General features: G+C 52.2%; 1 protein-coding gene across 1 annotated transcript; it reads left to right on the top strand.

Moving 5' to 3' along the window:
• The first annotated feature begins 283 nt into the window (after window positions 1–283).
• DRGX (dorsal root ganglia homeobox) lies at window positions 284–20,036 on the top strand. The gene is made up of 6 exons (XM_014056625.2): window positions 284–317; window positions 2,244–2,341; window positions 2,445–2,546; window positions 5,645–5,817; window positions 7,605–7,717; window positions 19,712–20,036. The coding sequence occupies exons 1-6, from the start codon at window positions 284–286 to the stop codon at window positions 19,981–19,983; spliced, it is 792 nt and encodes a 263-aa protein (XP_013912100.1). The 3' UTR covers window positions 19,984–20,036.
• The last annotated feature ends 2,954 nt before the right edge of the window (window positions 20,037–22,990 follow it).

The following is a 22,990-nucleotide window of genomic DNA, read 5'->3' as shown; positions in this document are numbered from 1 at the left end:
GGGCGAGGGAGGCCGAGGCTTCCCTCCCGCCCCGCTTTGCCCTGCTTTGGCTCTCGGGCCACGGCTTCTGGAGCGAGGGCCCGGCGGAGGCGAGGCGGAGGGGAGCGGGCGCGAGGGCCGAGGAGCTCCGGGGAACGGCTAGCCCTCTGCTGCCGGCAGGGTCGCCTTGCCGAGCGAGCCCGGCCCGCAAGGAGCGGCGCCGTCCCGTCGGGCCAACCTCCCTCGTTTCTTCCGCAGTTCCAGCCACTTCGGCCGCCGCCTGCAGCTCCCAGACCCGCTCGGCATGTTCTACTTCCATTGTCCGCCGCCGCTGGAGGGTGAGTGTTCGCGTGCGATCCCAACCGTAAGTAGGCGCGCAACTTTCTCGGGTGGGCGAAGCGCTCCTGGGCGGCAGCTGGGCTCCCTCGGCCGAGCCCAGGAGGAGAGCAGGCCGGGGCTGCGCTCAGGCTCCCGGCCTCAAGAGAAGGGAGCTGGGCCCGAGGCCGTTGTGGAAGCGCGACCGAACGGGACTCGCCTGCCGCTCCGGCCCGGCCTCGCACGTGTCTGGCGGCCAGCGGCCCACCTGCTTCCGCTGCAGCCGGAGAGCGGCGCGCGGGCACTGAGAGGCCAAGCCCGGAGGCTCCTGCCGCCTCCTGCCGCCCAGATGCTCCCGCTTCGCCTGTCATCGGAAAGCGGCGGGGTTGGGGCGGCTGTCCCGGGGGCGACATAAATCTGCCCTTCTGGGGCCGGCTGGGAAGGAGCCGGAGAGGGGAGGGAGGCTTCCCGCGGGAGGAAGGCGAGCCCCCCCGGCTCTCTCTTGGCGGCAGAGGGACGGGGAAGAGTCCGAGGGGAAAACTTGCAGGCTCTGAAGCCTGGCGGGGGCAGGAAGGAAGGAAGGAGGGAAGGAAGGAAGGAAGGAAGGAAGGAAGGAAGGAAGGAAGGAAGGAAGGAAAAGGGAGGGAGGGAGGGAGGGAGGAAGGAAGGAAGGAAGGAAAAAGGAGGGAGGGAGGGAGGAAGGAAGGAAGGAAGGAAGGAAGGAAGGAAGGAAGGAAGGAAGGAAGGAAGGAAGGAAGGAAGGAAGGAAGGAAGGAAGGAAGGAAGGAAGGGGCCGCTGGTTTCCAGCCATCCCGAAAGTCATGGCCGGTGGGAAAGGCTGGCGGGGGTCTCCGGGAAGGAGCCTGGGGCTCTAAGTGCCTCGTCTCCCGAGAGGCGTCGGCCGGAGTGGGGAGGCTTCTCCTGGGAGGGGCAAACGGCACTTCTGTTGCCCGGGTAGGCGAGCCGCGCGGAGAGAAGGGGACGCCGGGGTCAAGCCCAGCCTAGCCGCTCCGTCCGCTTAGACTTGGCGGCTGGACAGATGTGAGCGTGGGGAGCTCAAGGGCTCCCCGGACCAGCGCTGGGCCCGGCCTTCTAAGCGGGCGCTCGGCGTCCCCTCCTCCCCGCGCGACCCCTTTGGGCCGGGCCTCCTTCGTAGGCCCCGCTGGAGCGTCCGCAAAGGAGGCCGGAGGCCGCCCCGAGGACCCCTCCGCATCTGCGGCCGCTGCAGTGGCGCCTGGGGGGCGGGCAGGCCTCGGGCTCCCCTGGAAGAGGCGAAAGAAATGTGGCTCCTCCGCGGTTTGTAAGAGCCCAGAGGAGGCGGGAGAAAACCCCCGAGGGAAGTCGGAAAGAGGCCGAAGGGCGACTCCGATGCGCTTGCAGGGCATCTCCAGGCTCAACCGGGGCCTTTCCTCGGAACCCGGGCAAGAGCCAGGCCCCCTGCGGGAAGCTCCCCTCGGCCTGTGGGATCGCTCGTCGGAGGGCCGCGGGGACTTTCTCCCGCACGGAGGACGGGAAGGAGCGGCGCTGGCCTGGACGGGGTCCCGGGGCTTCCCTCCGACCGCCCCCAGCGCCGCGGCTCTGCTGGTGGGGCTTCGGCCATCGCCCCAGGGCGCCCAGCGTGGAAGCTCGGCCCTCCCCCCCGGCCCTTCCCTGGCTCCCCTGGCCCGAGGATCGGCCACCCGCCCTGGGCCGGAGCGCAGCCCGTTTGACCATTCCTCCCGGGAAAGAATCGCGGAGCTCCGGCTTCCTTCCCGGGCGATTTCAGCCCTGTCGGTCCTTCCCAAAGGCGCCCAGCGGAGAGGCCGGCCCCGCCGCCTCTTTCTGGGTGCGGCTCCTTTGCCGGGACCTCGACCGCGAAAGGCCGGGCTTCCCTGCTCGCTTCCCTGAGGCGAAGCGCTCCGTTGCGCGCCCGGGAGCCTCCCTCTGAGCGGCCCTTTCTCCTGGCTCAGGTGCCACGGCCTTCGGCGGGCCCTCCACGGCGGACTTCGAGGACGGCTTCCTCCGTCGGAAGCAGCGTCGGAACCGGACCACCTTCACGCTCCAGCAGGTACCGGCCCGCTCCGCCCTTCCGCGGGGGCCGCCGTGGGCCGAGGTGGGTCGGGGGCCGCCCGGGAGCCCCGCCCGACGCACTGCTTGTCTCCCCCCCACAGCTGGAGGCGCTGGAGGCGGTCTTCGCCCAGACTCACTACCCGGACGTCTTCACCCGGGAGGAGCTGGCCATGAAGATCAACCTGACCGAGGCCCGCGTGCAGGTAGAGGCGCCCCGGCCTTCCCCCCCTTTCCCCGCCGCCTCCGCCCGCGAGGGGCCCCCTCGGCCCATTTGGCCCAAGGAAAGAAATGAAGCCGATCTGTCATTTTCACGATGCACTTTAATAACATCAACATAATGTGGAATATTAGATTAGGTTGATTAATCGGTCATTCATAATTAACCAGGGATAATGTTCTACACTAATTTGTCCGTGTCTCTCAGGCACTAAATTACATCAGCGCCCCCCCCCCCATTTCCCTGCCGGGGAGGGGGAGGGGAGGGGCGGCCCCGGGGGAACGGGGGGAGGGGGGCAGAGGCTCTCGGGGCTCCGGCGGAGCTGCTATCCGGGAAGGGGACCGCGTGGCAAAAGCCCCTGGCCTTGATCTGGACGAAGGGGGCACCGAGAAGGCCCTCCGGAGCCGCCCCGGGTCCGTTTCTCGCCCAGCGAGGCTTTCGGGCTTCGCTCGGTCCGGGCCGGTCCGTTTCTTGCGCCTCTGGGCTCCTCTGCTCCCCTCCGTCCTTTGGGGGGAAGGGGCGAATATTTTTTCCCACACCCAGAAGAGACACCCAGAGAGAGGCTGTTTCCCTATCAATTCTGCGGAAGTTTCCTGGCTTTCCCTCCTTCCTCCTGGGTGTCAGAAGGAACGAGATGCGTTGAAATAGAGCCCCCTTTAGCCAAAGGTCTCCGGCAGCAACTAGCGGAATTGCGCGTGTTTTTTTCGTTGGATTGGGCGCGCTTTGGCTGCGGCGGACTTGCCGCTTTCTCTCCTGGATGCGGGAAGAAGCCTTTTCTCTGCATGGCTCGTACGGATCCCTTCTCGGGAGCCTCTCGCCGCAGAGACGCCCGCTCTTCAGGAGCGCTCCGGGTCTTCGCTTGCGGGGAAAAGGTGGCCGCGTCCTGGGCGACACGCAGAGACCGAGGTTGTGTGCAGGCTTCCCTTTAAGGCCTGTGCGGAAATGGGTCCCTTGGTTTCCGGCTGTCCCGCTCTCAGAAAACCTGGGCGGACAGAAGGGCCCGGGGTCTTTCCAAGGCACGGGGGGGGGGATTGCGGGGGCGGGGAGAATGGTTTCATTCATTCCAGCGGGTGGGGCAGAGTCTTCCTAGGGAGGGAGCCACAGGGGCCCCATTGCCTCTGGGGGCCTAATATCGTTTTTTCCCTCCAGGGAAACCAGGGATGGAATTGCAGCAAGAACATGGCAGGAAAGCCCCCCCCCCCCGTTTTCTTAGTGCAAAATTCCAGAGTTTGGGTAGCCTTCCCTTTAACTCCCCCACCTCTGAGATCAAGGCACCAAGGAGCCTGGATACCAGGGAAGGTTTTCCCCAGGAGAGCCCGTGTTTCTTTCTGCCTTTTCTGGAGGCCAAAAGGTGTCACGTAGCCGCCTCCTTTCTAACCCTGGAGCTGAAGAGGTAGAGCCTTGCTTAAGAGGGCGCCCCCTCCCTCCCCTGGACACCCATCTGGCTGGGCCTTCGCTCTCAGGGGGGAGGGCATCCCCATTTGCGAAGACCCCGGAAGAGGGAACCAGGTGCCTAATAGTTCCACATCTGCAGGCGCCTGCGCACAAATGCACACACGCACACACGCACACGCACACACAGAGACAGACACACACACACATCTCTTATTTAGCAAGAGCCAAGTTTTTTTTAATGCCCACATATGTTATTTATGGGGCTTTTCCTGCCTGCTGTTTCTGTCTTCTTTTTATGTAGGTGCTTGGGGTTAGGATTATGCAAAGATCTAATTGTAGGAAATATAATAGCATGCCTCTCCTTCCCCTGGGTCATGTTAGTATCTCTTAAAACCCAATGGCTGAGGAGAGATAATGGAATTCACTGCAGTAAATTGGGGATTGTAAACAAATTATTTCTTCCATAATCAGATTATGCAACCATGATTATTAAATCCGAACCTGAATCACTGGTCATGTGCAGGGAAATTAAACTGATTATTATTATTATTATTATTATTATTATTATTATTATTATTATTATTACTACTACTATTATTTGGACATTGAAATCTCCCTTTTGCCAGCGCACAGGAGCTACGTTGGTTTGAAGTTTTCCCTCCCACCATTTTAGCAATTGGTGCCTAAAGACTGTGCTGCAAATTGAGATAAATGGGACAATTACGGAGCATTCGGAAGATCATAACTTCTCCCTGAAAGGTGCAAGGGCGAGATAGGGGCGGTGACAATGACCGCGTTCAGCCTTGTTGCCGAGTCTTAGGAAAGCAGACAATGGAGCTGGGTGTCTGCTTTCATGCCGGGACACCCGGAGAGGAAGCTCTGTTTACACGCCTGCCCTCTGCTCATTCAAATGTGATTAATGCGCTGAAAGGCCCTGCCTTAATCGAAGATGATGTTGTCAAACAAAAACTAAATACGAAAATAAACGACTTCATCAGGCCTTTTCTTCAGAAGCCGGCAAACTGTCATTGCAAAGTCATTAAAATATGATAATGAAAAATAGCTCAATTAAATGTTGTTATAGCTGTGACCTTCATTCAATTAAGGCACAAGGAAGTGTCTGCAATTGGCTTTGCGTTTAACTCCTAAATTTGGAAGGCAGATAAAATCATTATTCAGCCTTTGCTGATACATGCAATTAAAAGCAGGCTAAATAAAAATGGAGTGATAATAAGAACAATGATACTCAGCACACTGTAATCATCTTTTAAATGGTGGCTTTCCTTGGCCCGTAGCTAAGAAAGCTCCACTGCCACTAATAAATGCAACAATGCACAACCGAGTTAAGCCAAATTCTCCCTTTAAAATAATCGCACTCTGATTTGCGGGACCGGTTCTTTTAGTAGCAAGGGATTCAAACTACGTTTCAGCCTGCTTTTTGCAGACATTTTAAATAATTTTGCAGTTGTGGTGGCCTTACAATTGCATAGACACATGTACGCACATACACGCCCAAATGCTCTTTGTTTTCCTCCTATTCTTTGGAGATGACTACGGCACATGAACTCGACCTTCTCCTAGAGCCTCATTTGTCTTAGAAGATTGTCAAAAGAAGACGAATCCACAAGTGTGGTTTGTTTTTTAATGTTCACCCAAGGATCCTCGGTGCTTCTCTCCCACCTGACTCAGGTCTGGTTCCAGAACAGGAGAGCTAAGTGGAGGAAAACAGAGAGAGGGTCTTCAGATCCAGAAGGTTCTAAGGAGGCCGTGACCGAAGTGACACCCCCTGGAAGAAATTTAAGCTCCCCCTCCCCCGTTGACCAACCCAGGAATAAGAAGGAGAGCCTGGAGATTCAGCAGAGGTAAGCTTTCCTGCCAGTTCCCCCTCCAGGAGGGCTCCTAGGCAGAGCAGGAGAGGCCGGGAGCTGTCCAAGGTCCTTCTAGTCTCCCTGGGTCCCAAACCTCAAATTAAATCTAAGGGAGGCAAGTAATGTGAATGAATTGATGTCATGTAGATTTAAAAGGAGGGGTGTCCTATAACAGAGAAGAAGATGTTCAGATGGCTCCAACACAAGGTTATACTCAGTGGGCAACACTAATGAAGACATAACCCTCTATTGTCTGCTGAGCTTTTTAGTCCTGGAAACATAGAAGAAATTGAGCCCCCGTGCTTCTATGGGGCAAGGGAGGAAAGGAGGGCAGCATTCATGCAAAGAGGGATCCAGGCAGAAATGGAAGGAGAAATGGGGTGGGGGCTTCTGAGCCCTTTCTCCAAGCACCAGGGATGGGGTCTCTCCTGGCTTTCCTATAAGACGGCTTGCAATTGTGTTGCACGAGTCTTTTGTGGTTGCACAGAGGGGAGAAATCGATGAGGCTCAACATACTTTCTCATCCTTCCCGTGTTCCTACACAGGTGGAAAGTGGGAGGCAGGACCAGTCCTCCTCCTCCTCCTCCTCCTCCTCCTCCCTCCTCCTCCTCCTCCTCCTCCTCCTCCTCCTCCTCCTCCTCCTCCTCCTCCTCCTCCTCCTCCTCTTCTTCTTCTTCTGGAATTTCTTTTAAAGTTGAACTTCATTTTGTTGTCATTGCTGTTGCTCCCCTCCTGACAACAGCCTTCTCTCTCCTTACTTTCCTTCTTTTTCCTTAAGAACCGTCCTTCTTAAGCCAGATGCTTCTGCCCCTCCTCATCAGTGCTTCTCACAACTTCCATCTCAACTTTTACGCCGGGCGCATGCCTGTCTCTCTGTCTGTCTTGGAGCGTTTGGTGCTTTTGCAACACCTGGCGGGCTTTTTACCTGGTTCGCCATGGGGACAAATTGGCTGGTTACTTTATGCCCCATGGGGAGATGCCAAAGGCGTATAAAGTACATGGATGCCACAGGGCCTCGTGTAGTTGTCCTAACATGAAAACGGTGGTTTTTACAGCTGATAACCGAGAGGAGATGGGAACGAAAGGGACAATGGCGTCTTTCAGAGTTGCACAGAAAAAACAAGCCCCCGTTTTCTGACTGGGGAATTCTGGGAACTGAAGTTTTAAAGCCCTGCTCTAGCCTCCCCCGTGCTACAGTGAAACTGCTCTCGGGGACACTTCAGCACGGGAATCCGCCATCCTGTAGATCCAGCCCATTGCTCCATATCCCGCACTCTGGAGAGAAAGGGAGCCTCTTAGTAGATCCCCCTGCAAACATATAAATAGGCCGAACAATTAAGCACTAGATTAGTAGCAAGAGGCAACCCAAAGGAGAGGAATTAGCCGGTTATCTTCCAAGAGCTTAATGGAATTGGTAAGTTACCATTTGGCTTTGAAAGTCTTGGAGAGGAGGAGGAGGACCTGCCGTCTGGAGTGATGGGACCTGGAGAAGAACTTAATGGTTGAAGCCCCGAGGGAGACCTAATGGAGGCTCTCTGGTTCTGGCCCGTTGAGCGTGGAAAGGTCAGCACCTCGAGTGAAATTCCAACCCAGGCTAGCAAGTGGCCGCTTTGGGTCTTCAAAGGAACGTGGTGGTCAACCTCCGTCCAGGGACAGGCAACCATTTCTCGGGCTCTTGCTGTTCCTGAAGGCGGGTGGATGATGCTGAGAGGACGGGGGATCGATCCATCCTTGAACTGCTTGCTTGTCATCTTCCCTCCCCCCTCCCCCCCCCACTGCAGCCTCAGCAGAGCGGTTGGTCCTTCTGGATCCTTCTTCCCTTCCTGCCTGCCCGGGACCCTCCTCAACACGGCCACCTATGCCCAGGCCTTGTCCCAAGTAGCGTCCCTCAAAGGTAAGAGGCTCTATGCGCAGCGGGGCACCGCCTGCCCCTCCGGCTGAGCCGGAGTTCGCTCCTGGAGTGCCACGGAGCTGGCCGGGCTTTCTTGGCAGAGCCGGTGTTTCTGAACATCAGGCTCTGACTTCACGGTTAAATGTTCAATTTTATTATTGTATGTTTGGGACCCAACTCTAAATGAAATTAAATTTTATTAATTTTTTAAGATGCAATCTTACTTGGGAGGAGATACAATTAAAATCGATGGAACTATTCCTTCTGAGTCAACATTCGTGCTGTTACTATATTTGGCTAAGTGCCTTCAGAGAAAATGGGTTCTTGGAAACGGAGGCCTGGTTTGAGATGCAACCGGTTGAACCCTGGGCTGGAAAGGAGAAATCCTATCAAGCCCTGGGAGGACAATTCACCTGCCCCGCCAGGCTTAGAAGTTTTAGGCTGTTGTTTAAAATGTGCTGAGAAAGGACCAATATCCTTTGTGCTGAACTGAAAAGGCCGAGGGGGCCTCTCTGAATTCATGCTCCCCCTCAGAATGACAGAGCTGGGAAGGGCCTTTGGGTGGGGGGTCGGCTATCCTCTTCCCCTCTATGCCACTCCAGACAAATCCTGTCCAAAGTTCCCCTCTATCAAAAATGGATTTCCGTGATGAAGGTTCTCTGGCAGAGCTCACCCCCCTCTGCCCGCCTGCCGCCCTCTCCTTGGGCAACGCTGGACGTGCAGAAGGAAGAAGCGAAGGCCAGAGGGCTAGCCAAGCGCAGAACACGCGCACACACACCCGTGGCCTCAAGAGGCTCTTTGATTCAGTGAAACGTTATTTCCCCCCAAAGGAACGTGGCCCTCCGTGGCCTGTTTCTGGTGGACGTCTTTCCCCTGCTTCTTTCCTGCTTCTCTTCAAACTGTTTGAAAAGTCACCTTTCCCACCATTCCCCTAAGCAGCGTTTCTCAACCCTGCTAACTTTCAGATGTGGGGACTTCAACCTCCGGAATGCTGCCCATGCTGGCTGGGGAATTCTGGGAATTGAGGTTCCCGCAAGTTATCATTGACAAGGGCTCTGGGGGAATTTCCCCCGGAGCTCTGCTTCCATCCAGGAATTCACCTGACCCCTGGCCTCTCCCTCCAGAAGGCCTGTACAATAGATCCCCCAAAGGTCCTCAGTCTCCTGTAACCTCTGGATATTTTTTGAATGGTTTTTATGGCTGGTGTCAGACAGTTGGGGAAGGCCCCACCGACTCCCAATCTTTCATTGTTTTGCCCCCCCTGTCAATTGGAGAGGGAAAGCACAAAGGAAAGTAGCAGAGTAAGAAAAGGAAAAGAAAATTGAGCGAATGTGAAAGAAAATATATTGAGAGAGAGAAAAAAATGATGATTTTAAGTAGGAAAATGTTTCCTCCCATTCGGAGGTTTCAAGAAAATGTCCGTTTGTTGAATGAAGGGAAACGTCCTTTGAAGCCGAAGAACAGCTTGCAAAAGATAGAGCTTCGAGCAGGGACTGCGGCCCCCGCAGGACAGGACAGAGGGAGGAGGGCCTGAGCCTCCAGGGAAATGCCCGGGTGGGGGTGAAGCCTTAACAGCTGCCTTCCTAAGTGGGGACGGAGGGAGCTTCCAGCCTGTTTGAATCAGGAGAGTTTTTCATCTTGTTTGGTCGATGGAATAAATTGGCCTTCTTGTGACGTAAGGAACAGAAAGAACAATTTTTGTGAAGGACCCAAAAATCATAGTCTTAGGGTTCCCCCCCCCTCCCTATTGACGCCAGCTTAGCAACATTCTTGATGGACTTTAATGGAAGTGCCTGTCCTGCCGGGGGGGGGGGGGGCTGCTGAAAGTTGAAGCCCCTCCCTTCCAGCCGGCTCCCTGAGTCTCCCGCCGGCTGCTTCCCCTTTTCAGCATGGCCGGTGCAGCCCTGGGATTTGCCCTGGAGGTGCCCCTTCCCTTATTTTGCCTCCACAGGATGCAACCCCCTCGGCCACTTTTCTGTGCCTGAGGAGGTGAGCTGCATCTCTGGCATCGTCAGGACGGAGGTTTGCAGGGCCTCTTCAGGCCGCTGGGCAGGATGGCCGGGGCGGCTCTTTCACGCGCACGGCGTGGTCGGGTTGCCCCTGTAACTTCCTTGCCTCCTTCCTTGTGGAATGAGCTCCGGAGTTCCTGGCTTGCCTTGCTTGTCTTTATAAGCCTTTGCGCATGTGAGAGATAGAGGAGAGCCGCCTTTGCTCTTGGGAAGAGCCGGCTTTGGGTCTGGGTGCTCCCTGTGTCAACATGGGAGATCCAGAGTTTTCCCACCGTTGATAAACCCCGGTGGGTCAGTTAAAGGTTAGATTGAAGGCGTTGCTAAAGTCCGACCAGGCGGGTCGTCGTTTGCATGAAAGTCTCTTGTGGATTTGATTCCCTTTTACGAACCCTTTTTGCAACGTGAGAGGAGTTGCTTGTGCTTAGGGAACGCAGCCACAGGGCTCCAGTGTTTTGATTGGGAGATCTGCTTTCACTTTGAACACCTGAATTGAAGTGGCAAATGGAGTCAAAGCGCTGGATCAAATTGGAGGCGGCTGGATCGATGGGGGTCGGCCTGATCCTGCTGCCTCGGGTGCATCTGGACTGAGTCAGCCGGATTCAGAGGATGTGATTCAAATTGACTTCAAGGATGCGAGTAGAGAACTTCGTCCAGGAAATTCTCTCTCTGGCCTCCAGTCTCGCTTCGGTGCCCCCTGGGGATCCAAGCCTCTAACTCCTATTAGCTGTGCTGGCTGCCTCCGACCGTCAATAGAGTTGATGGCTGTCCACAAGGAGAGAGAAGGCCGGGATTTAGACAGCGGCTGAAGGATGGACGCCAACAGTGCTAGGAGTTCATGCTGGTTCTAGCTCACCCCCCCGCTCTCTTCTTTTCTGGGTACATAAAGGAAAAGTAGGACAGCACACACTTTCTTCAAATATAATTTTATGCACACAAGCAAGTCCTCCCAGCATTATATTCATACTGCGATGCAGCGTAAAGGTCGCACCGGCCTTTCAGTGGCACACTGGGACTGTGGCCGGAGAGGCAGTGTTTGATGCCGGGCAGTGTGCAGGCCAGTCTGGTTTTGTAGGATTGTTGTTATCCAACGTTGACATAAAGAAAGAATGGAGAGAGGGATTCAGACTGTACTTTTAGACAAACTTTCCCAAGACTGGTGCATCTTGAACAAAGCTGGTATTTTAAAAATGTAAATATAGATAAAATGTTGCTGCAGATACATTTGCATGTAGCTGGTATTAAGGCTGACTCAGCTGAGTGGTGTTTTTAGCCAGGGCGGCTTTGGGGGCCACTCAGGGCCCTGGACCCCCATGCGGGGTGGGGGGGGGGAGAGATGGGGCAGATGAGAAACCTTGTTGACTGTTCAGGAAGAGTTTTACAAGTTGATGGACTTCAGGAGTTGGCCTCCATTTATCTTCCTTTCCAACAAAAAATCCCTCAGTCAGAGCTGAAGGCATCTTGTCTCTTTCATAGGCAGGGGCCTGGGAGGTCCACGTATCATTGATGGTGGCAGAGGTGCTTATTTTGAAGTGGTGGGAGTAATGTGTGAGAGGGTTATATTTTCCCAAAGATTTATTTTAATATTTACATCAAGAATTTCCTTCTTTTTAGCCTAGAGGTGGATTAATGCTGAGAAGCAGGGCCAGGCTGGGATATTCCCATGACTATCATAGATGGTCCATTGCAGGGATCCAAGCAGGGCCAAAATAACCATATTTCTTAGCCCTTTTTAAAAACACAACCTAAAGTTGCAATCAGATGAGTTTCCAGGTTAGAAAAGAGCTAATTTGTGCATCCCCAGAATTTCGCAAGAGCTGGACTGATGCTTCCCTAATTCCGGCCTTGTCCTTCCAAGGGATTGGCCAACCTAGAAGGCTCTGGAGGAGAGGCCTTCAGGGGAAGAGCTCCATGGCCGTTTCCCAGCTTCCAGGGGAAGAGCTCCATGGCCAGGTTTAGGCCCCAGGTTCACACCTGTCCCAGAATGGATTGGGTCTGGTTTCAAAAGCTCTGCTGGGAGGGGGGGCAGCTGTAGGGGGGGCGTGGGGGGGTGTCCTGCTTAATCCTTCAGCCATCTGCTGCTTCTCTCGGCAGAGACCCCGGACACTTCCCTCCGGGTAGACTGCAAACGGAGGATTTAATAAATGGGCTCTAAGGCTGCAATCCTTCACTTACGTAGCCCCAGGATGCTCTCTTGGAAGGGGGTTCCCCCTCTGAGGAGACCAGGCGCCCTCCTCCTCTCTCTGTGACCACGCCCAGTTCAGGTTTCTCTTCCAAGTCAGGGTTGGCCTGGCCCTGCTGAGCTTCTGAGGCCAGCCACGGCGGTCCAGGCCCAACATTTGGGGGCTTCTGAGGAATGGGGGTGGGGCGATCAACAAAATCAAGACAGCAAGTGTGACAAAGGGCCGCCCTTTGGTTACATGTGGGCGTTCCTTTTTCTCAGAAGGCCTGCCAGTGAAATGCAGAGGTGGGGGCCCAGTGGGAAGGGGCTCCACCCCATAGAAAGCCTGGATTGGGATCGGATTGCAAAAGGAAGGAGGGGAAGGCTGAGAAAGGGGGCCGGTGTTGCGCCTGGTGGAAGGAAGGGCCCTGCGTGGATTCCAAAGCACGGGAGGCAGAGGGAAGGGTCCTGGGGGGGCTCAGCAAGCAAAGCAAGGCCCCCTTTTCATATCTGAGACCACCCAGCTCCTCCTCTTAGCAGTTGACCTTCTTTGCCATCCCTTGTGTGACGTCGGTGCTTTCCCTGGAAAGGAACAGCCTGGCACGGAGAGCAGGTGGGTGCGTGGGGGCAAAGTGTTTGCTTAGCCTCCCAAAGCCACGGAGCCACGTCCCCCCTCTGCCAGGCAGCATGGCTGTTGCCCCTCAAAGGGAGAATCCTTTGTGCCGATGTTTCTCTGCTTCAGCCCCTGGAAGACTTTGTGGGGTGGACTTTGAGTCCCAGAGTTCCCCGGCCGAGCAGGCTTCAACCCAACGTGCCTTCAGGTCGCTGAGGCTGAGAAACTTTGTCTCGCGCCCCTTGTTTTATTTATGCTCTAGGCAGAAGAAACGATCAGGCTTAAAAGCAACTGCCCAGCGCACTTCCTGAATGGACAGAGGCAATTCATTAATTGCAAAATGATTAATGGAGGCCAAGAGGAAACTTTGGTTTCCCAGCTCTCGGAGAATGGCCCTCTCCTCACCTGGAGCGAATCGGAGGGCAGAATTCCTGGCTCAGGGCAGGACTTCCACAGCCGTCCCCTCCCCCCCTCATGGCGGCTGCTCCCGTTCTTTTGCATGGCTGCTCCTTCCTGGGTAGAGCCTCCTCCTCCTCCTCCTCCTCCTCCTCCATTGATGGGAAAGTAGCTCTTGCATTATACATCAAAGCAGCCGTGGGGATCGATCCGGGCCATTCAGGGCTGGGGAGCTGCTGCTGGGGTTGTAGAAGGGCTGCTGGAGGCTCCATTGTGGGGCTTCCGAGGAAGAGGAAAGGCTGAGCTGTAAATTACCCCGGCTTAATAGAATTTGTCAACTCCTCCGACTCTTTGCAGGCAGGGGCGTCCTGGGGGCCTCCGGGTGATTTTGGGGGGGCAAAACCAAGCAGGATATTTTTTTTCTGGCCAGAGTTTTCGTGGTCTTCCAGCTGAGGCTTCCTTGAAGGCCGGTTGATGCCCTCGGAGAAAGAAAATATTTAGGGTGGGAAGTTGTTTCACGAACTCATAGGCCTTCCAGAATGCTTTTCCTTCGCACTCCTTGCTGCTTGGTCCAGAGCATCTTCAGGCCTTGGTTATGTTCTTGATCCTTATGGAGACGTCTTTTCTGAATGGATCCATTTTCCCCAGCTGGGCTGTTGCGAAAGCCTTTGATTCAGAGTCTTGGTCTGTTTTCAGAGACCGACAGAGACGTAGAAAGGGAAGTTGTGTCAGTTTATAAAAAACAGTATTTTATGAAGTGTGATGGCTCATATTTCTGTTTTACGAAAGAAAGCCAGTTATCTTAGCTATCTAATCCTGCCATAAATGGAAGCAAATTATAAAAATAGTAAGCCACAAGATGGCTTTCTACTTCACGCTAAGCCAGCATGTGGTTGCTTTGGTTTTGAACATCATGTTTCAGCCCAGCTGCTTGAACAGCTGTGCAGCTCTTGGCTTAGTGCAGGCAGAACATTTCCATTCAAATCAGCAGAGTTGCACACGCTATATATACAATTTATAATATAAAATTAATAATACAAAATTAAATCTTAATGAAACATTGAATACCTTTATTTACATGCACATGTTTAATTAAGTACATAGTTGAATACATTTCTAATAAAACGATTTCCAGTTCTATATACTGATCTGCATTTCTTTAACCTGGTAAATTTTGTATATTTGGCAGTTACCCTCTTTTTGTTTTGTTTTTTAACGTCTTTGCCTTATAACTTCCTTTGTTGCAAAATAAAAAGAAAGAAAAACCCACACGCACAAAACATTCAGCCACTTTTAAAAAGAATATGTTACAAATCTTGACGTACTAAATGCTGTTCACCAGTTGTCTGCTGTGCATCTTCTTCATTCTGTAATCCCAGATTGAAGGTCTGTAATATCCTTTCTACTTTTGACTAATTATCTTCTTTGTTATCCCCTTGCTTGATATTAATTCTTCATTCAATGATGCATTCCAGAGTTTCACTATGTAATTTGCATCTTTGCAATACCATAAAACATGTTTATGAATATCAAACCAAAAAGGGATATTAATTGAACAAACTGATATCGTATGTTTTAAGTATTGCCTCATCCATATTGTCCTTCTACAAAATGGTGCATTTCTGACATTCGCTGAAAAGTTCAGTAGACGTGGAAGCTTTAGTTGAGTTAGTAGCATAGCATACTTCCTGTTTTAAAAATGTATTGTCCTTATTTACTTGCATGGAATATTTTACCTCCTTATTCCAAAGTTTTAAAAGATAAATACTATCAATTGTAATAATAATGTATATTATAAAAGATTTGGACACAACTAAACCACTTTTCCATATTGATGATACTCTAGGAACTGCGGACGTAGCCAAGGCTTCAGGACCAAACTGCAAATTCAGGAAGGGTTTGAATTGAATATACTGTTGTTTTGCAGTTTTAATTTAATTTTAAATTAGTTGGGTCTAATTTAGCATTGCAGAAAATATCCCACTTGGGTGGAATAAGAGGCAATCTTGAGTGAGAAGCCAGATTTGGGAAACTGAGTTTTTCCTCTTGACTAGAAGGAACCATCACAGAAAAATTTCAGAGCAGATGAAATCTCCAGGTAGAATGTGTGGAGATGGAACTGGGCCAATATCAGAAAAGGCAGAGGGAAATTTTGGAAGGAAGCGTCCGGTGGGCGTCTGTTTGGGATAAAGTGAGTGGGCAGCCCTTCTGTGCCTAGTGCCAGATGGATAAATACAAGGAGGAGCAACCGGAACGGAATGGTTTTCTTGACTGCCCAGTAGAGACACCCTGTGGTATGTGGCAGGAAGGAACCGGATCTCCTTTATATGGCGTGGCTGTCATTGTTTGGGCATAGGATCCCATCACTGGCGCCTTTGGGCGGGCCAAGTATTCAACTTCACATTCCCCAAGCATGACGGCAGGGGGGGACGGGGGGGCTCTGATCCACTAGGGCCTGAGGTGGAGACTGCCTTTTGCCGATGTCCTCCTTGCCTGCCTTTTGCCAGAGTTGTGGGCTGAGTGACCCTCCAGCCCCTCCAGCTTCCCTCCAAAGAAATCCGGTTTCGTCTCCTGAGGATGAGAGAGGCTGATCGGAAGCAGCTCGGTTCACTCTGAGGGAAGAGGGCAGCGCTTGGCTAACCAGCCATCCCCATGAAATACCAGTTTGGGGACCAGTTTGCTCCCTGCCTCTTTGGGCCCTGGGTGGAGATTGTAACCCCAGGAGGACTTTTGCCACTCAAAGCTCTCCTTATCCCAAGTGGCTTTAAGTCAGAGAGGCAGAAATCCCACTGGCTCTTGAACCACATGGGGGCTGGGCTCCCAAACCCATCACTGCACAGACCCCTTTTAAAAACTCACCCTTCTAAGGCCTGTAGCGCCCCTCTTGCCGCCTGAAGCCCCCCCTCCCCCTGAGCATTTCCCCCCCCCCCGTTTTGAGAGCCAGAAAAGGCTTCTCTTGTCCGAAAGGAGAACTGGGGCCTCTTGAAATTCAGAGCTCACCTGCCTGAACGGCTCCCGTCCCCCTTGAGTGGTCCCTGTATAAATGGGATCTTTTGTGAACCAAACTATAACCCAAGTACCTCGATTCAAAATGTGCTTTTGGCAGAAATGAGGCAGGACTAATTTAATTTTTCCTGTCAGTCTGTCTGTCGCAGATCAATTAAACTGTCAAGTGGATCAAATGTTTCAGACTGTATTTATTACATTAAGTATTTATGTCCGAGCTCTGCCTTTCAAGCATGATGTAATATAGCAACAGTAGGTGCTCCAGATCAATTTTGCAGAATTTGCTCTAACCTAATGGAAAACTAATTGTGTATTTGTAATTTAGAATATAGGAGATGGCAGATTCTTGGAATGGAGGAGCAAAGGCCCAGTTAAGAGACCGGGCCTCCAAATACGTTTTGTTCCAAGCGTTCCTGGGTGTGTCGAGAAGTTTGGTAGAAGATCCACCTGCTTATCAGGGGCATCTCTCAGTTGGGGAGGAGGGAGGAGGGGAACGGCAAAGTCATCTCTAGATTAGAGGCACTCCTGACACTCTACTTGATGGATGGTGGGGGGATAGTTGGGATAAAAGAGGATGCTGGTTGTGTCTGTGGCACCCTGGCCAGAAGAACCCCAGGGAGGGCTTCCTTGCCTTATGCGTAGCAAGGAATGCGGCCTTGACAAGGGCCTGACTGAAGCCGGTGCGCTAATGCTCTCTCTGTTGAGTAAAAGAAGGGTGATGTGAGAGTCTCAGCTGACCAAGGCCGTAGTGGGCCCATAGTCGTCAGTCCGTCGGTTATAAGGCAAAAGTAACAAAGCGAAGTTAGCCTGTTAGTCTCACTAAAGTGGGCATTTTGTGTGTGGGTCCCTTCAGGTGTGTTTACTTGAAGTGGCGGCGGCACCTGACCAGGACGGTTGAGCTGAACTTATTGCCTTACTTTAGCATCCCACTGGACTTAAAAATGAAATACAAATATTGCTTAGGCTTTGCCTGACATGTGGTAGGATTTGATTTTCTTAATGCTTTCCTTATTTTTTTTTGTCCCATGTTAACAATTTTCTGAAGCGATGCAACAGATCAATTAACATGCTTTCTAATCAGAAATCAACTCTCGGGAGTATCAAGTGCATGTAAATAAAAGGCCTCCTCGACACGGGGCCCAAAACAGCGCCTGGAAAGCAGCTGAAATATTACCCGTCAGGCCAACCAGAGAGGCACCCGGCGTTATTGTGCCCAGGGGAGGGGAGGGGAGGCGACACGGGGCTGCTGTAGCCCAGATGGGCTGGATTTGGGGGGAGGAAAATGTAGCAGCTCAAATTGATGGTTGCAGTAACGGAAGATTTTAAAGACTGGAAAAATGACTGGTGTACTTATGTCGCTATTTCTCTTGCTCTCCTGTCCTCCTGCGCTGAAAGGGTCCCCTCCCTGTTTCTTAGGGTTCCCTGATGTACCATGGAAGTTAAAACAGGGCATTGTGAGGACGCTGAGCCCTTGGTACTAGTCCTACAGGGCAGGGCTGAGGGCTATCAAAGCCATGGAAAGAATGTATTGGGGGTATTCAGAGGCTCATGGGAACCAGCAAGAGTAAAAATGGGGGCGGAAAAGAATTAAACAAACCAGTTAAAGAATGAAAATGCATTGATGAGAAGAGAAGGTCCACCTTAGCAAACCGACCTCTGGCGGAAGTGGAGCCAAGCAAAGGTGCGGTTAGAGGTATCAGGAAGCAGCCCACTATGGAGGGAGGGAGCGGGATCTTAGGATGCCAGGTGGGGAAGGCAGACTCCCCGAGAAGACCCAGCCCTTGGCCTCAGTGCCCGGAGGATGCTCTCCGAGGACACCCGGAGAACATCTAGGCCTCAGCAATCGTCCTGGTGTTCTTCCTTAGTCTCCCTTGGGCTGACCAAGATGAAGCCTCCGTTTCTTTTCATCCATCCAATTTGTTATTTAAGTCAAGATTCAGACAACGTGCCCTAAATACTCTGATGGCTGAAGATCCGGTCCGTCTGTCTGGGCAGATCTGGTTTGTGCTGCTCAGGCAGCAGAATCTCCAGAAGCCTCTTTCTGTGACGATATTAGCAGGTCATTTTTAATTAAATGTGCAACCAGACACAAAATCTGCCACTACAAGGGCATTTAGTCCCAAGAGTGTTTGGGCATTAATACAAAAGTTTGCTGGGCTAGCTCGTAGAAGAGACGTAGCTGATAAACCATGGGAAATTAAAATAATGGCCAATTCCCTGCCCAGTAGAAGCCGTTCTGTTTGGGCAGGAGGCAAAGGATGGAGCCCCACGCAGACCCACCGCTGAGCCCACCGGGGCCTTCCCTGTTGCTTTGAAGATGGAGGAAGAGACTTTCTGCTTTGCACGCAGGAAGGCTCAGTTGGGGGGGGCTCTAAAGAGGGGCTAACAGGCTCCCCCAGGGTTGCTCTGGCTCAGCACAAGACGGCCAGGATTGGACTTGGAGGGCAGCTCAAGAACTGTGGCTATTATGAGCCAGAGAACCATTAAGGCCGAGTCCCAAACGCAGCTCCAGCGCCTGTTGTCCTCCAGGACGGCTTCTCGGCCTTTTGCTTCCTACCCTTGCTCGGGTGCCACGGGGGCCTCTGCGCATCTTTTACATTTCAAATTTGGGGATTTGTAGCTACTAGCAGAATCCCAGAAGTCGGTTGCTTCTTGGATAAGTTTCCAAAGGGGGAAAGACCCCACGGAGGTCCTTTTGGAAAAAGCCGCTTTGGGTCAAAGAAACGTCCAAGGAACATTTGTGCTGCCATTATTGATGGGTCTGAAACCAGATTCCAGCAGGGGAATCTCTGGCGTCTCCAAGGGCTTCCAAAAGAGGGCTGGGAGTTAGGTGTGTTCCTCTCCTCCCCCTGTGCCCTTCTGAACTGGGGGGATCTCGTGCCAGTCACTCCCCTTTTGCTGTTCCTGTGGAAGCTGGATAGTTGGGGAGCGGAAGCAGCGACTCAGAGCATAGAACAACCTGCAGGTCTTCTAGTCCAGCCCCCTGTTGAGCAGGAGACCCTCGGCCATTTCAGCCATTTTCCAGTCTCTTTTTGAAACCCTCCAGTGATTGCGCCCCCACTAACCTCTGGAGGCCGTCTGTTCCACTGGTTGATGGCTCTCACCATTCGGGAATTTCTCCTTATGGTGAGAAATTAAGTTACGTACTTCTTACTATTTACTTCCGTCCTAATAAAACTCAGAGGAGAGATCTTGGACTCAGGAACTGAAGGCATACTGTGGTTTATTATGAACACTTGTCATTGATTTTAAACTAACGTTTCTCCCATTTTAACATTTTCTAGCTGTTTCTGCACACGTTATCCCCGGGCTTCCCTGGTCTTAATCTGTAGCCAAGGAGCAGAGGGGGGCTTTCAGGTCCTGGCATCGGGGGCGAAGGAAATAAGTCCAGGACTGAGCCAGGTTGCGTTGCCAGTGAGGTCTTCCTTGTTTTGGGTAAAGGTTTTTGGAGGGAAGGAATGTCCCACTGCCTGGTGTTGCCTGTTGATGGTCCGTAGGGCATGGGGACAAAGGAGGAAACCCCCAGCTCTGAGCCTTCAAAGGGCAGCTGCAATGGCTCCATAGTCCAAAATGTCCTTGGTAGCCCTGGATTCCGCCCCTGCTTTGCAATGATTTCCCACCCCATTGGAGCTACGGTCTCTGCCAGACTGGGATCCGCCCTCTGCGTGTCCCTGTTTAAAGTGGCCTCTGAACTGGACCAGCAGGTTCTGCTGCTTCTTCTGGCTGGTGTCCAGAGACGGTCTCTGCTCTCTCGCTTGTGGTCCTTCGGGCAGCCTCCTGGTGGTTTTGTCTGTTGACCCTTTTCTCTCCCTCAGGTAGCCCTCTGTGCTCCTGCTGTGTCCCTGACCACATGGGCCTCTCCTTCCTCCCCACGTACGGCTGTCAGAGCAACCGCACGGCTAGCGTGGCCGCCCTGCGCATGAAGGCACGGGAGCACTCGGAAGCCGTCCTGCAGTCAGCCAACCTCCTGGCCTCCGGCAGCCCCAGCCCCAGCCCGGCCTCCGGGCCGAAGCCGACCTCCGAGAATGCTTTGGACAACAAGCCCCCCTTGAGCCTGGAGCAGAAGGAGAGCGAGAAGAGCGTCTGAGAGCCCACCTCCCACCCACGGGGACCCCTCACATCCTCCAAAACCAAAATGAAGTCCAACTCCTCGGGTTGTTCCGCGACTGGGAGAAGACTCGGTTGCTGCAAATTAGCAAGACGCAGGCGCTCACTTCTTTTGGCCACCTCTGACTGGTAGCTCCCCTTCCCTCAGGTTCCTTATCGCTCTCACTAAATCTGTCGGCGCCTCCTGCCATTAGCTCAGTTGAAAGGAGATTCAGATCAGGGAATCTCCCCTGTGACGGAAGATGGAAGGATGTCCCCCAAGGCCTCCTGGAGCACCTGTGAGCCTCTTCCTTAAGAAAAGCTGCATCTCAGAGGGCAGAACCTGAGATGATGAGAACATGATGAGCATGGTTCAGGAGGCTGGACTGTGCCGACTGACCCCGCCACTTCGGCAGTGATCCGTAATGTGCAGAAAGGGAAGCCAAAATTACGTACCTACCAATAGGCTTAGCCTCATTGTACCGATGATGCTGAATTTCTGCCCATGTCAGGAGAGCAGGGGGCCTACTGAGCCAGCATTATAGGAATCAGAAATAGTTTCATGAAATCATCTACCTTCCTTTAGAAGGTCCACAAGGGCATCAGCGGTGGCATCTAGGGGTTGTCCAGACAGGTGATCTGGGTGATGACCGAGCCCTTCCATTTATAGTGTAATCTGTTTGAAAGGTTTTATGGGTCAAGGGACATTTTTTTTTTAAAGCTTGCAACATTGGAAAAACAAACACCTGAGGCCAGACTGTAAATGATATCTGATTTTGGGACATTGGCAGTACAATTCCGTAGATGCATTTCCAGAAATAAGTTTCCCTGAATTTGGTGGAGTTTCCTTCTAGGTAAATGTCTGAAGGATTATAACAAAAGGAGTTTTGCAAATGAATCCATTCTCAGATCCCCTCTTTGATGGAGAGGGATTGCTCTGTTCTCCCCCCATACCAAGAATCCTTTTTCAATTTGAATCTGATTCTTGCTGCGGCAAACTGTAAATTTCACACAAACGAACACCTCCAGTTCTGCCTCCAGATCCCCCTGAGAGGTTTAAGACAAACATCCTCCCTTCCTTCCTTCTCGTCTGCAGAGCAGGAGGAAGAACGGCCACCGGAACAATCACTTTCAACCAAAGTTTGATTCACGATTGTAATTAATTAGAAGTCGTGGTGCTGCAGATTTTCCAGGTCCAATTCCTGCCTTGTCCTAATTCCTCTCTGGGTGTCTTCTGAAACCAGTTGTGCTTAAACACACACACACACACACCGTTTTTTTAGGAGTCGCCCATGAATGCGAAGACGTGCTCCTCTTCTGCCCTGGCAAAGATCCCTTGGTGTCCGGAGGAGTCGCTCGGGAGCCCGTGGGTTCACTTACGGAGGCTTCGCACCTTAGCTACCCATCACAAATAGAGTCAGCGCCCTTCTGATTCCTTTGGCAGTTTAGAGTAAAGGAAGCGGAAGTGTGTCTTATTGGGGGAACCTTTAACATGTAGAATTATAGTCCTGGGCCTGTAAACCAGAGATGAAGAGAGGCGCTATAAGTAAGGGAGAGGTTTTCCCAACTGACAGGATACCTGTATATTCCTTAAATAGCTTGGTGAGCCGAAGGGTGCCGAATTCGCACCAACCACACAGGCCTAGAGCATTTCTCTGGCACGAAGGCAGAAGCCTCGTTCTGCACTCTCTTCTTTAGGATGGCGACAAACAACCTTGCAGTGTTGCCTTTTTCAGGGGGGCGAAGCCAGCGATCCCACCTACCTCCCCCCTCCCCAAATTACGAAAGGGTCATTTCTTCTCTGTACAATTGATCCGGATTGAGCTTCCTGGTGATCTCTCTGATTCCCTGGCATTCCCAAAAGAGAAGAGGAAGGAAACACAGCTGCCCTCCCCTCCCCTCCCTCTGCAGCCAACTCCTCTCCCCCCTCCGGCCATCACAGGGCGTTCATCTGAAGAGCAACAAGAGCAGCTCTCCCTGCCAAGGAAGCCGCTGCGCCAACAGCCCAGGAAGGGAGGGAGCCCACCCGGCCTCTTCCCGCCACCCTCCCAATCGCCACCGTGAGACGCTCGGTTTTTCATCCTCTTTCTTTCCAAAAGTTCCGCCACCAGAACGGTTTGCCAAACAGAAGCAATTTCGCTTCCGTTGCAGCATAATTACCGATCACTCAGGTGAATTTGCCCGTTACATATACTAACTCTTCATTCTAATGGTTTGATTAAACTCATTTTTCCACCAGAAAGGTACATAAATAAGTGAACTGTTGAGCAAATTAAGAACACTTAACAGCATTGCATCTGAAAAGTAGTTATGCTGATTAAATTTTCTGTCCTTGAGGATTTTCAGGAAATTACTTTTGATCGTCAATAACACAATTAAGTAAACTACACACACATTAGCATGAATAATTGATAAGAAATTATGTATTACCACGAAGCACTGATTTAATAATTCATGGTGCGACACTCTAGTGACTGTGCAAAACTGGAGGCCATCACAAAGTCTGCCTGATGGAAGGAGCTGCAGAAGCTGCCTGGCAGATTCGCTGTATAATAATAATAATAATATGAAATACTCCGCATGATGGATTTTCTGTGGCTTTAATAAAAAAAAGTAAACTCAGAAGAAGAAAAAAACGGACTCCAAAGACAATTCTGTATTATTCGTAAGTCTGTTTTCTCCCTCGCCTGGCTGATTTCGTATGGGTGAATGCAGGTGTGTGTGTGTGTGTGTGTGTGTGTGCGTGTAAGTGCACAGACACAGCTGCGTGCCAGAGTCCTCCAGAGCTGCTCCAGTGTGATCCTAAAGGCACCATTGACCCAAACCACCTAAAGGATGGGACTGGTGCAGAATCTCGGCTGCCTCCCTGTGGAGGAGAGGTTTCCCAAAGGGAGGAGAAATAGGGAGGGCAAATGGATGCAAAGCCTATTTGAGTTTCTGACAAACTATTAATCTAAGAAGGCGAGTTGGAAAATCTTCACTCTGCCCGAATGAATTTCCTGCTTTGA

The sequence above is a fragment of the Thamnophis sirtalis genome, unplaced genomic scaffold (assembly GCF_051295495.1).
Source record: "Thamnophis sirtalis isolate CommonGarterSnake01/CBP01778 unplaced genomic scaffold, rThaSir2_p1.2 scaffold_12, whole genome shotgun sequence".
Lineage (NCBI taxonomy): Eukaryota > Metazoa > Chordata > Lepidosauria > Squamata > Natricidae > Thamnophis > Thamnophis sirtalis.
The sequence above is the reverse complement of the archived record's forward strand: the minus strand, read 5'-3'. Positions and strand labels throughout refer to the sequence as shown.

Bases quoted from the DNA above. Each gene is read 5' to 3' on its own strand.
- DRGX (XM_014056625.2), top strand. From the start codon at position 284: ATGTTCTACTTCCATTGTCCGCCGCCGCTGGAGG. The intron at 2,342-2,444 runs GTACCGGCCCGC...TCCCCCCCACAG, and splicing joins CCACCTTCACGCTCCAGCAG to CTGGAGGCGCTGGAGGCGGT. The intron at 2,547-5,644 runs GTAGAGGCGCCC...CACCTGACTCAG, and splicing joins TGACCGAGGCCCGCGTGCAG to GTCTGGTTCCAGAACAGGAG.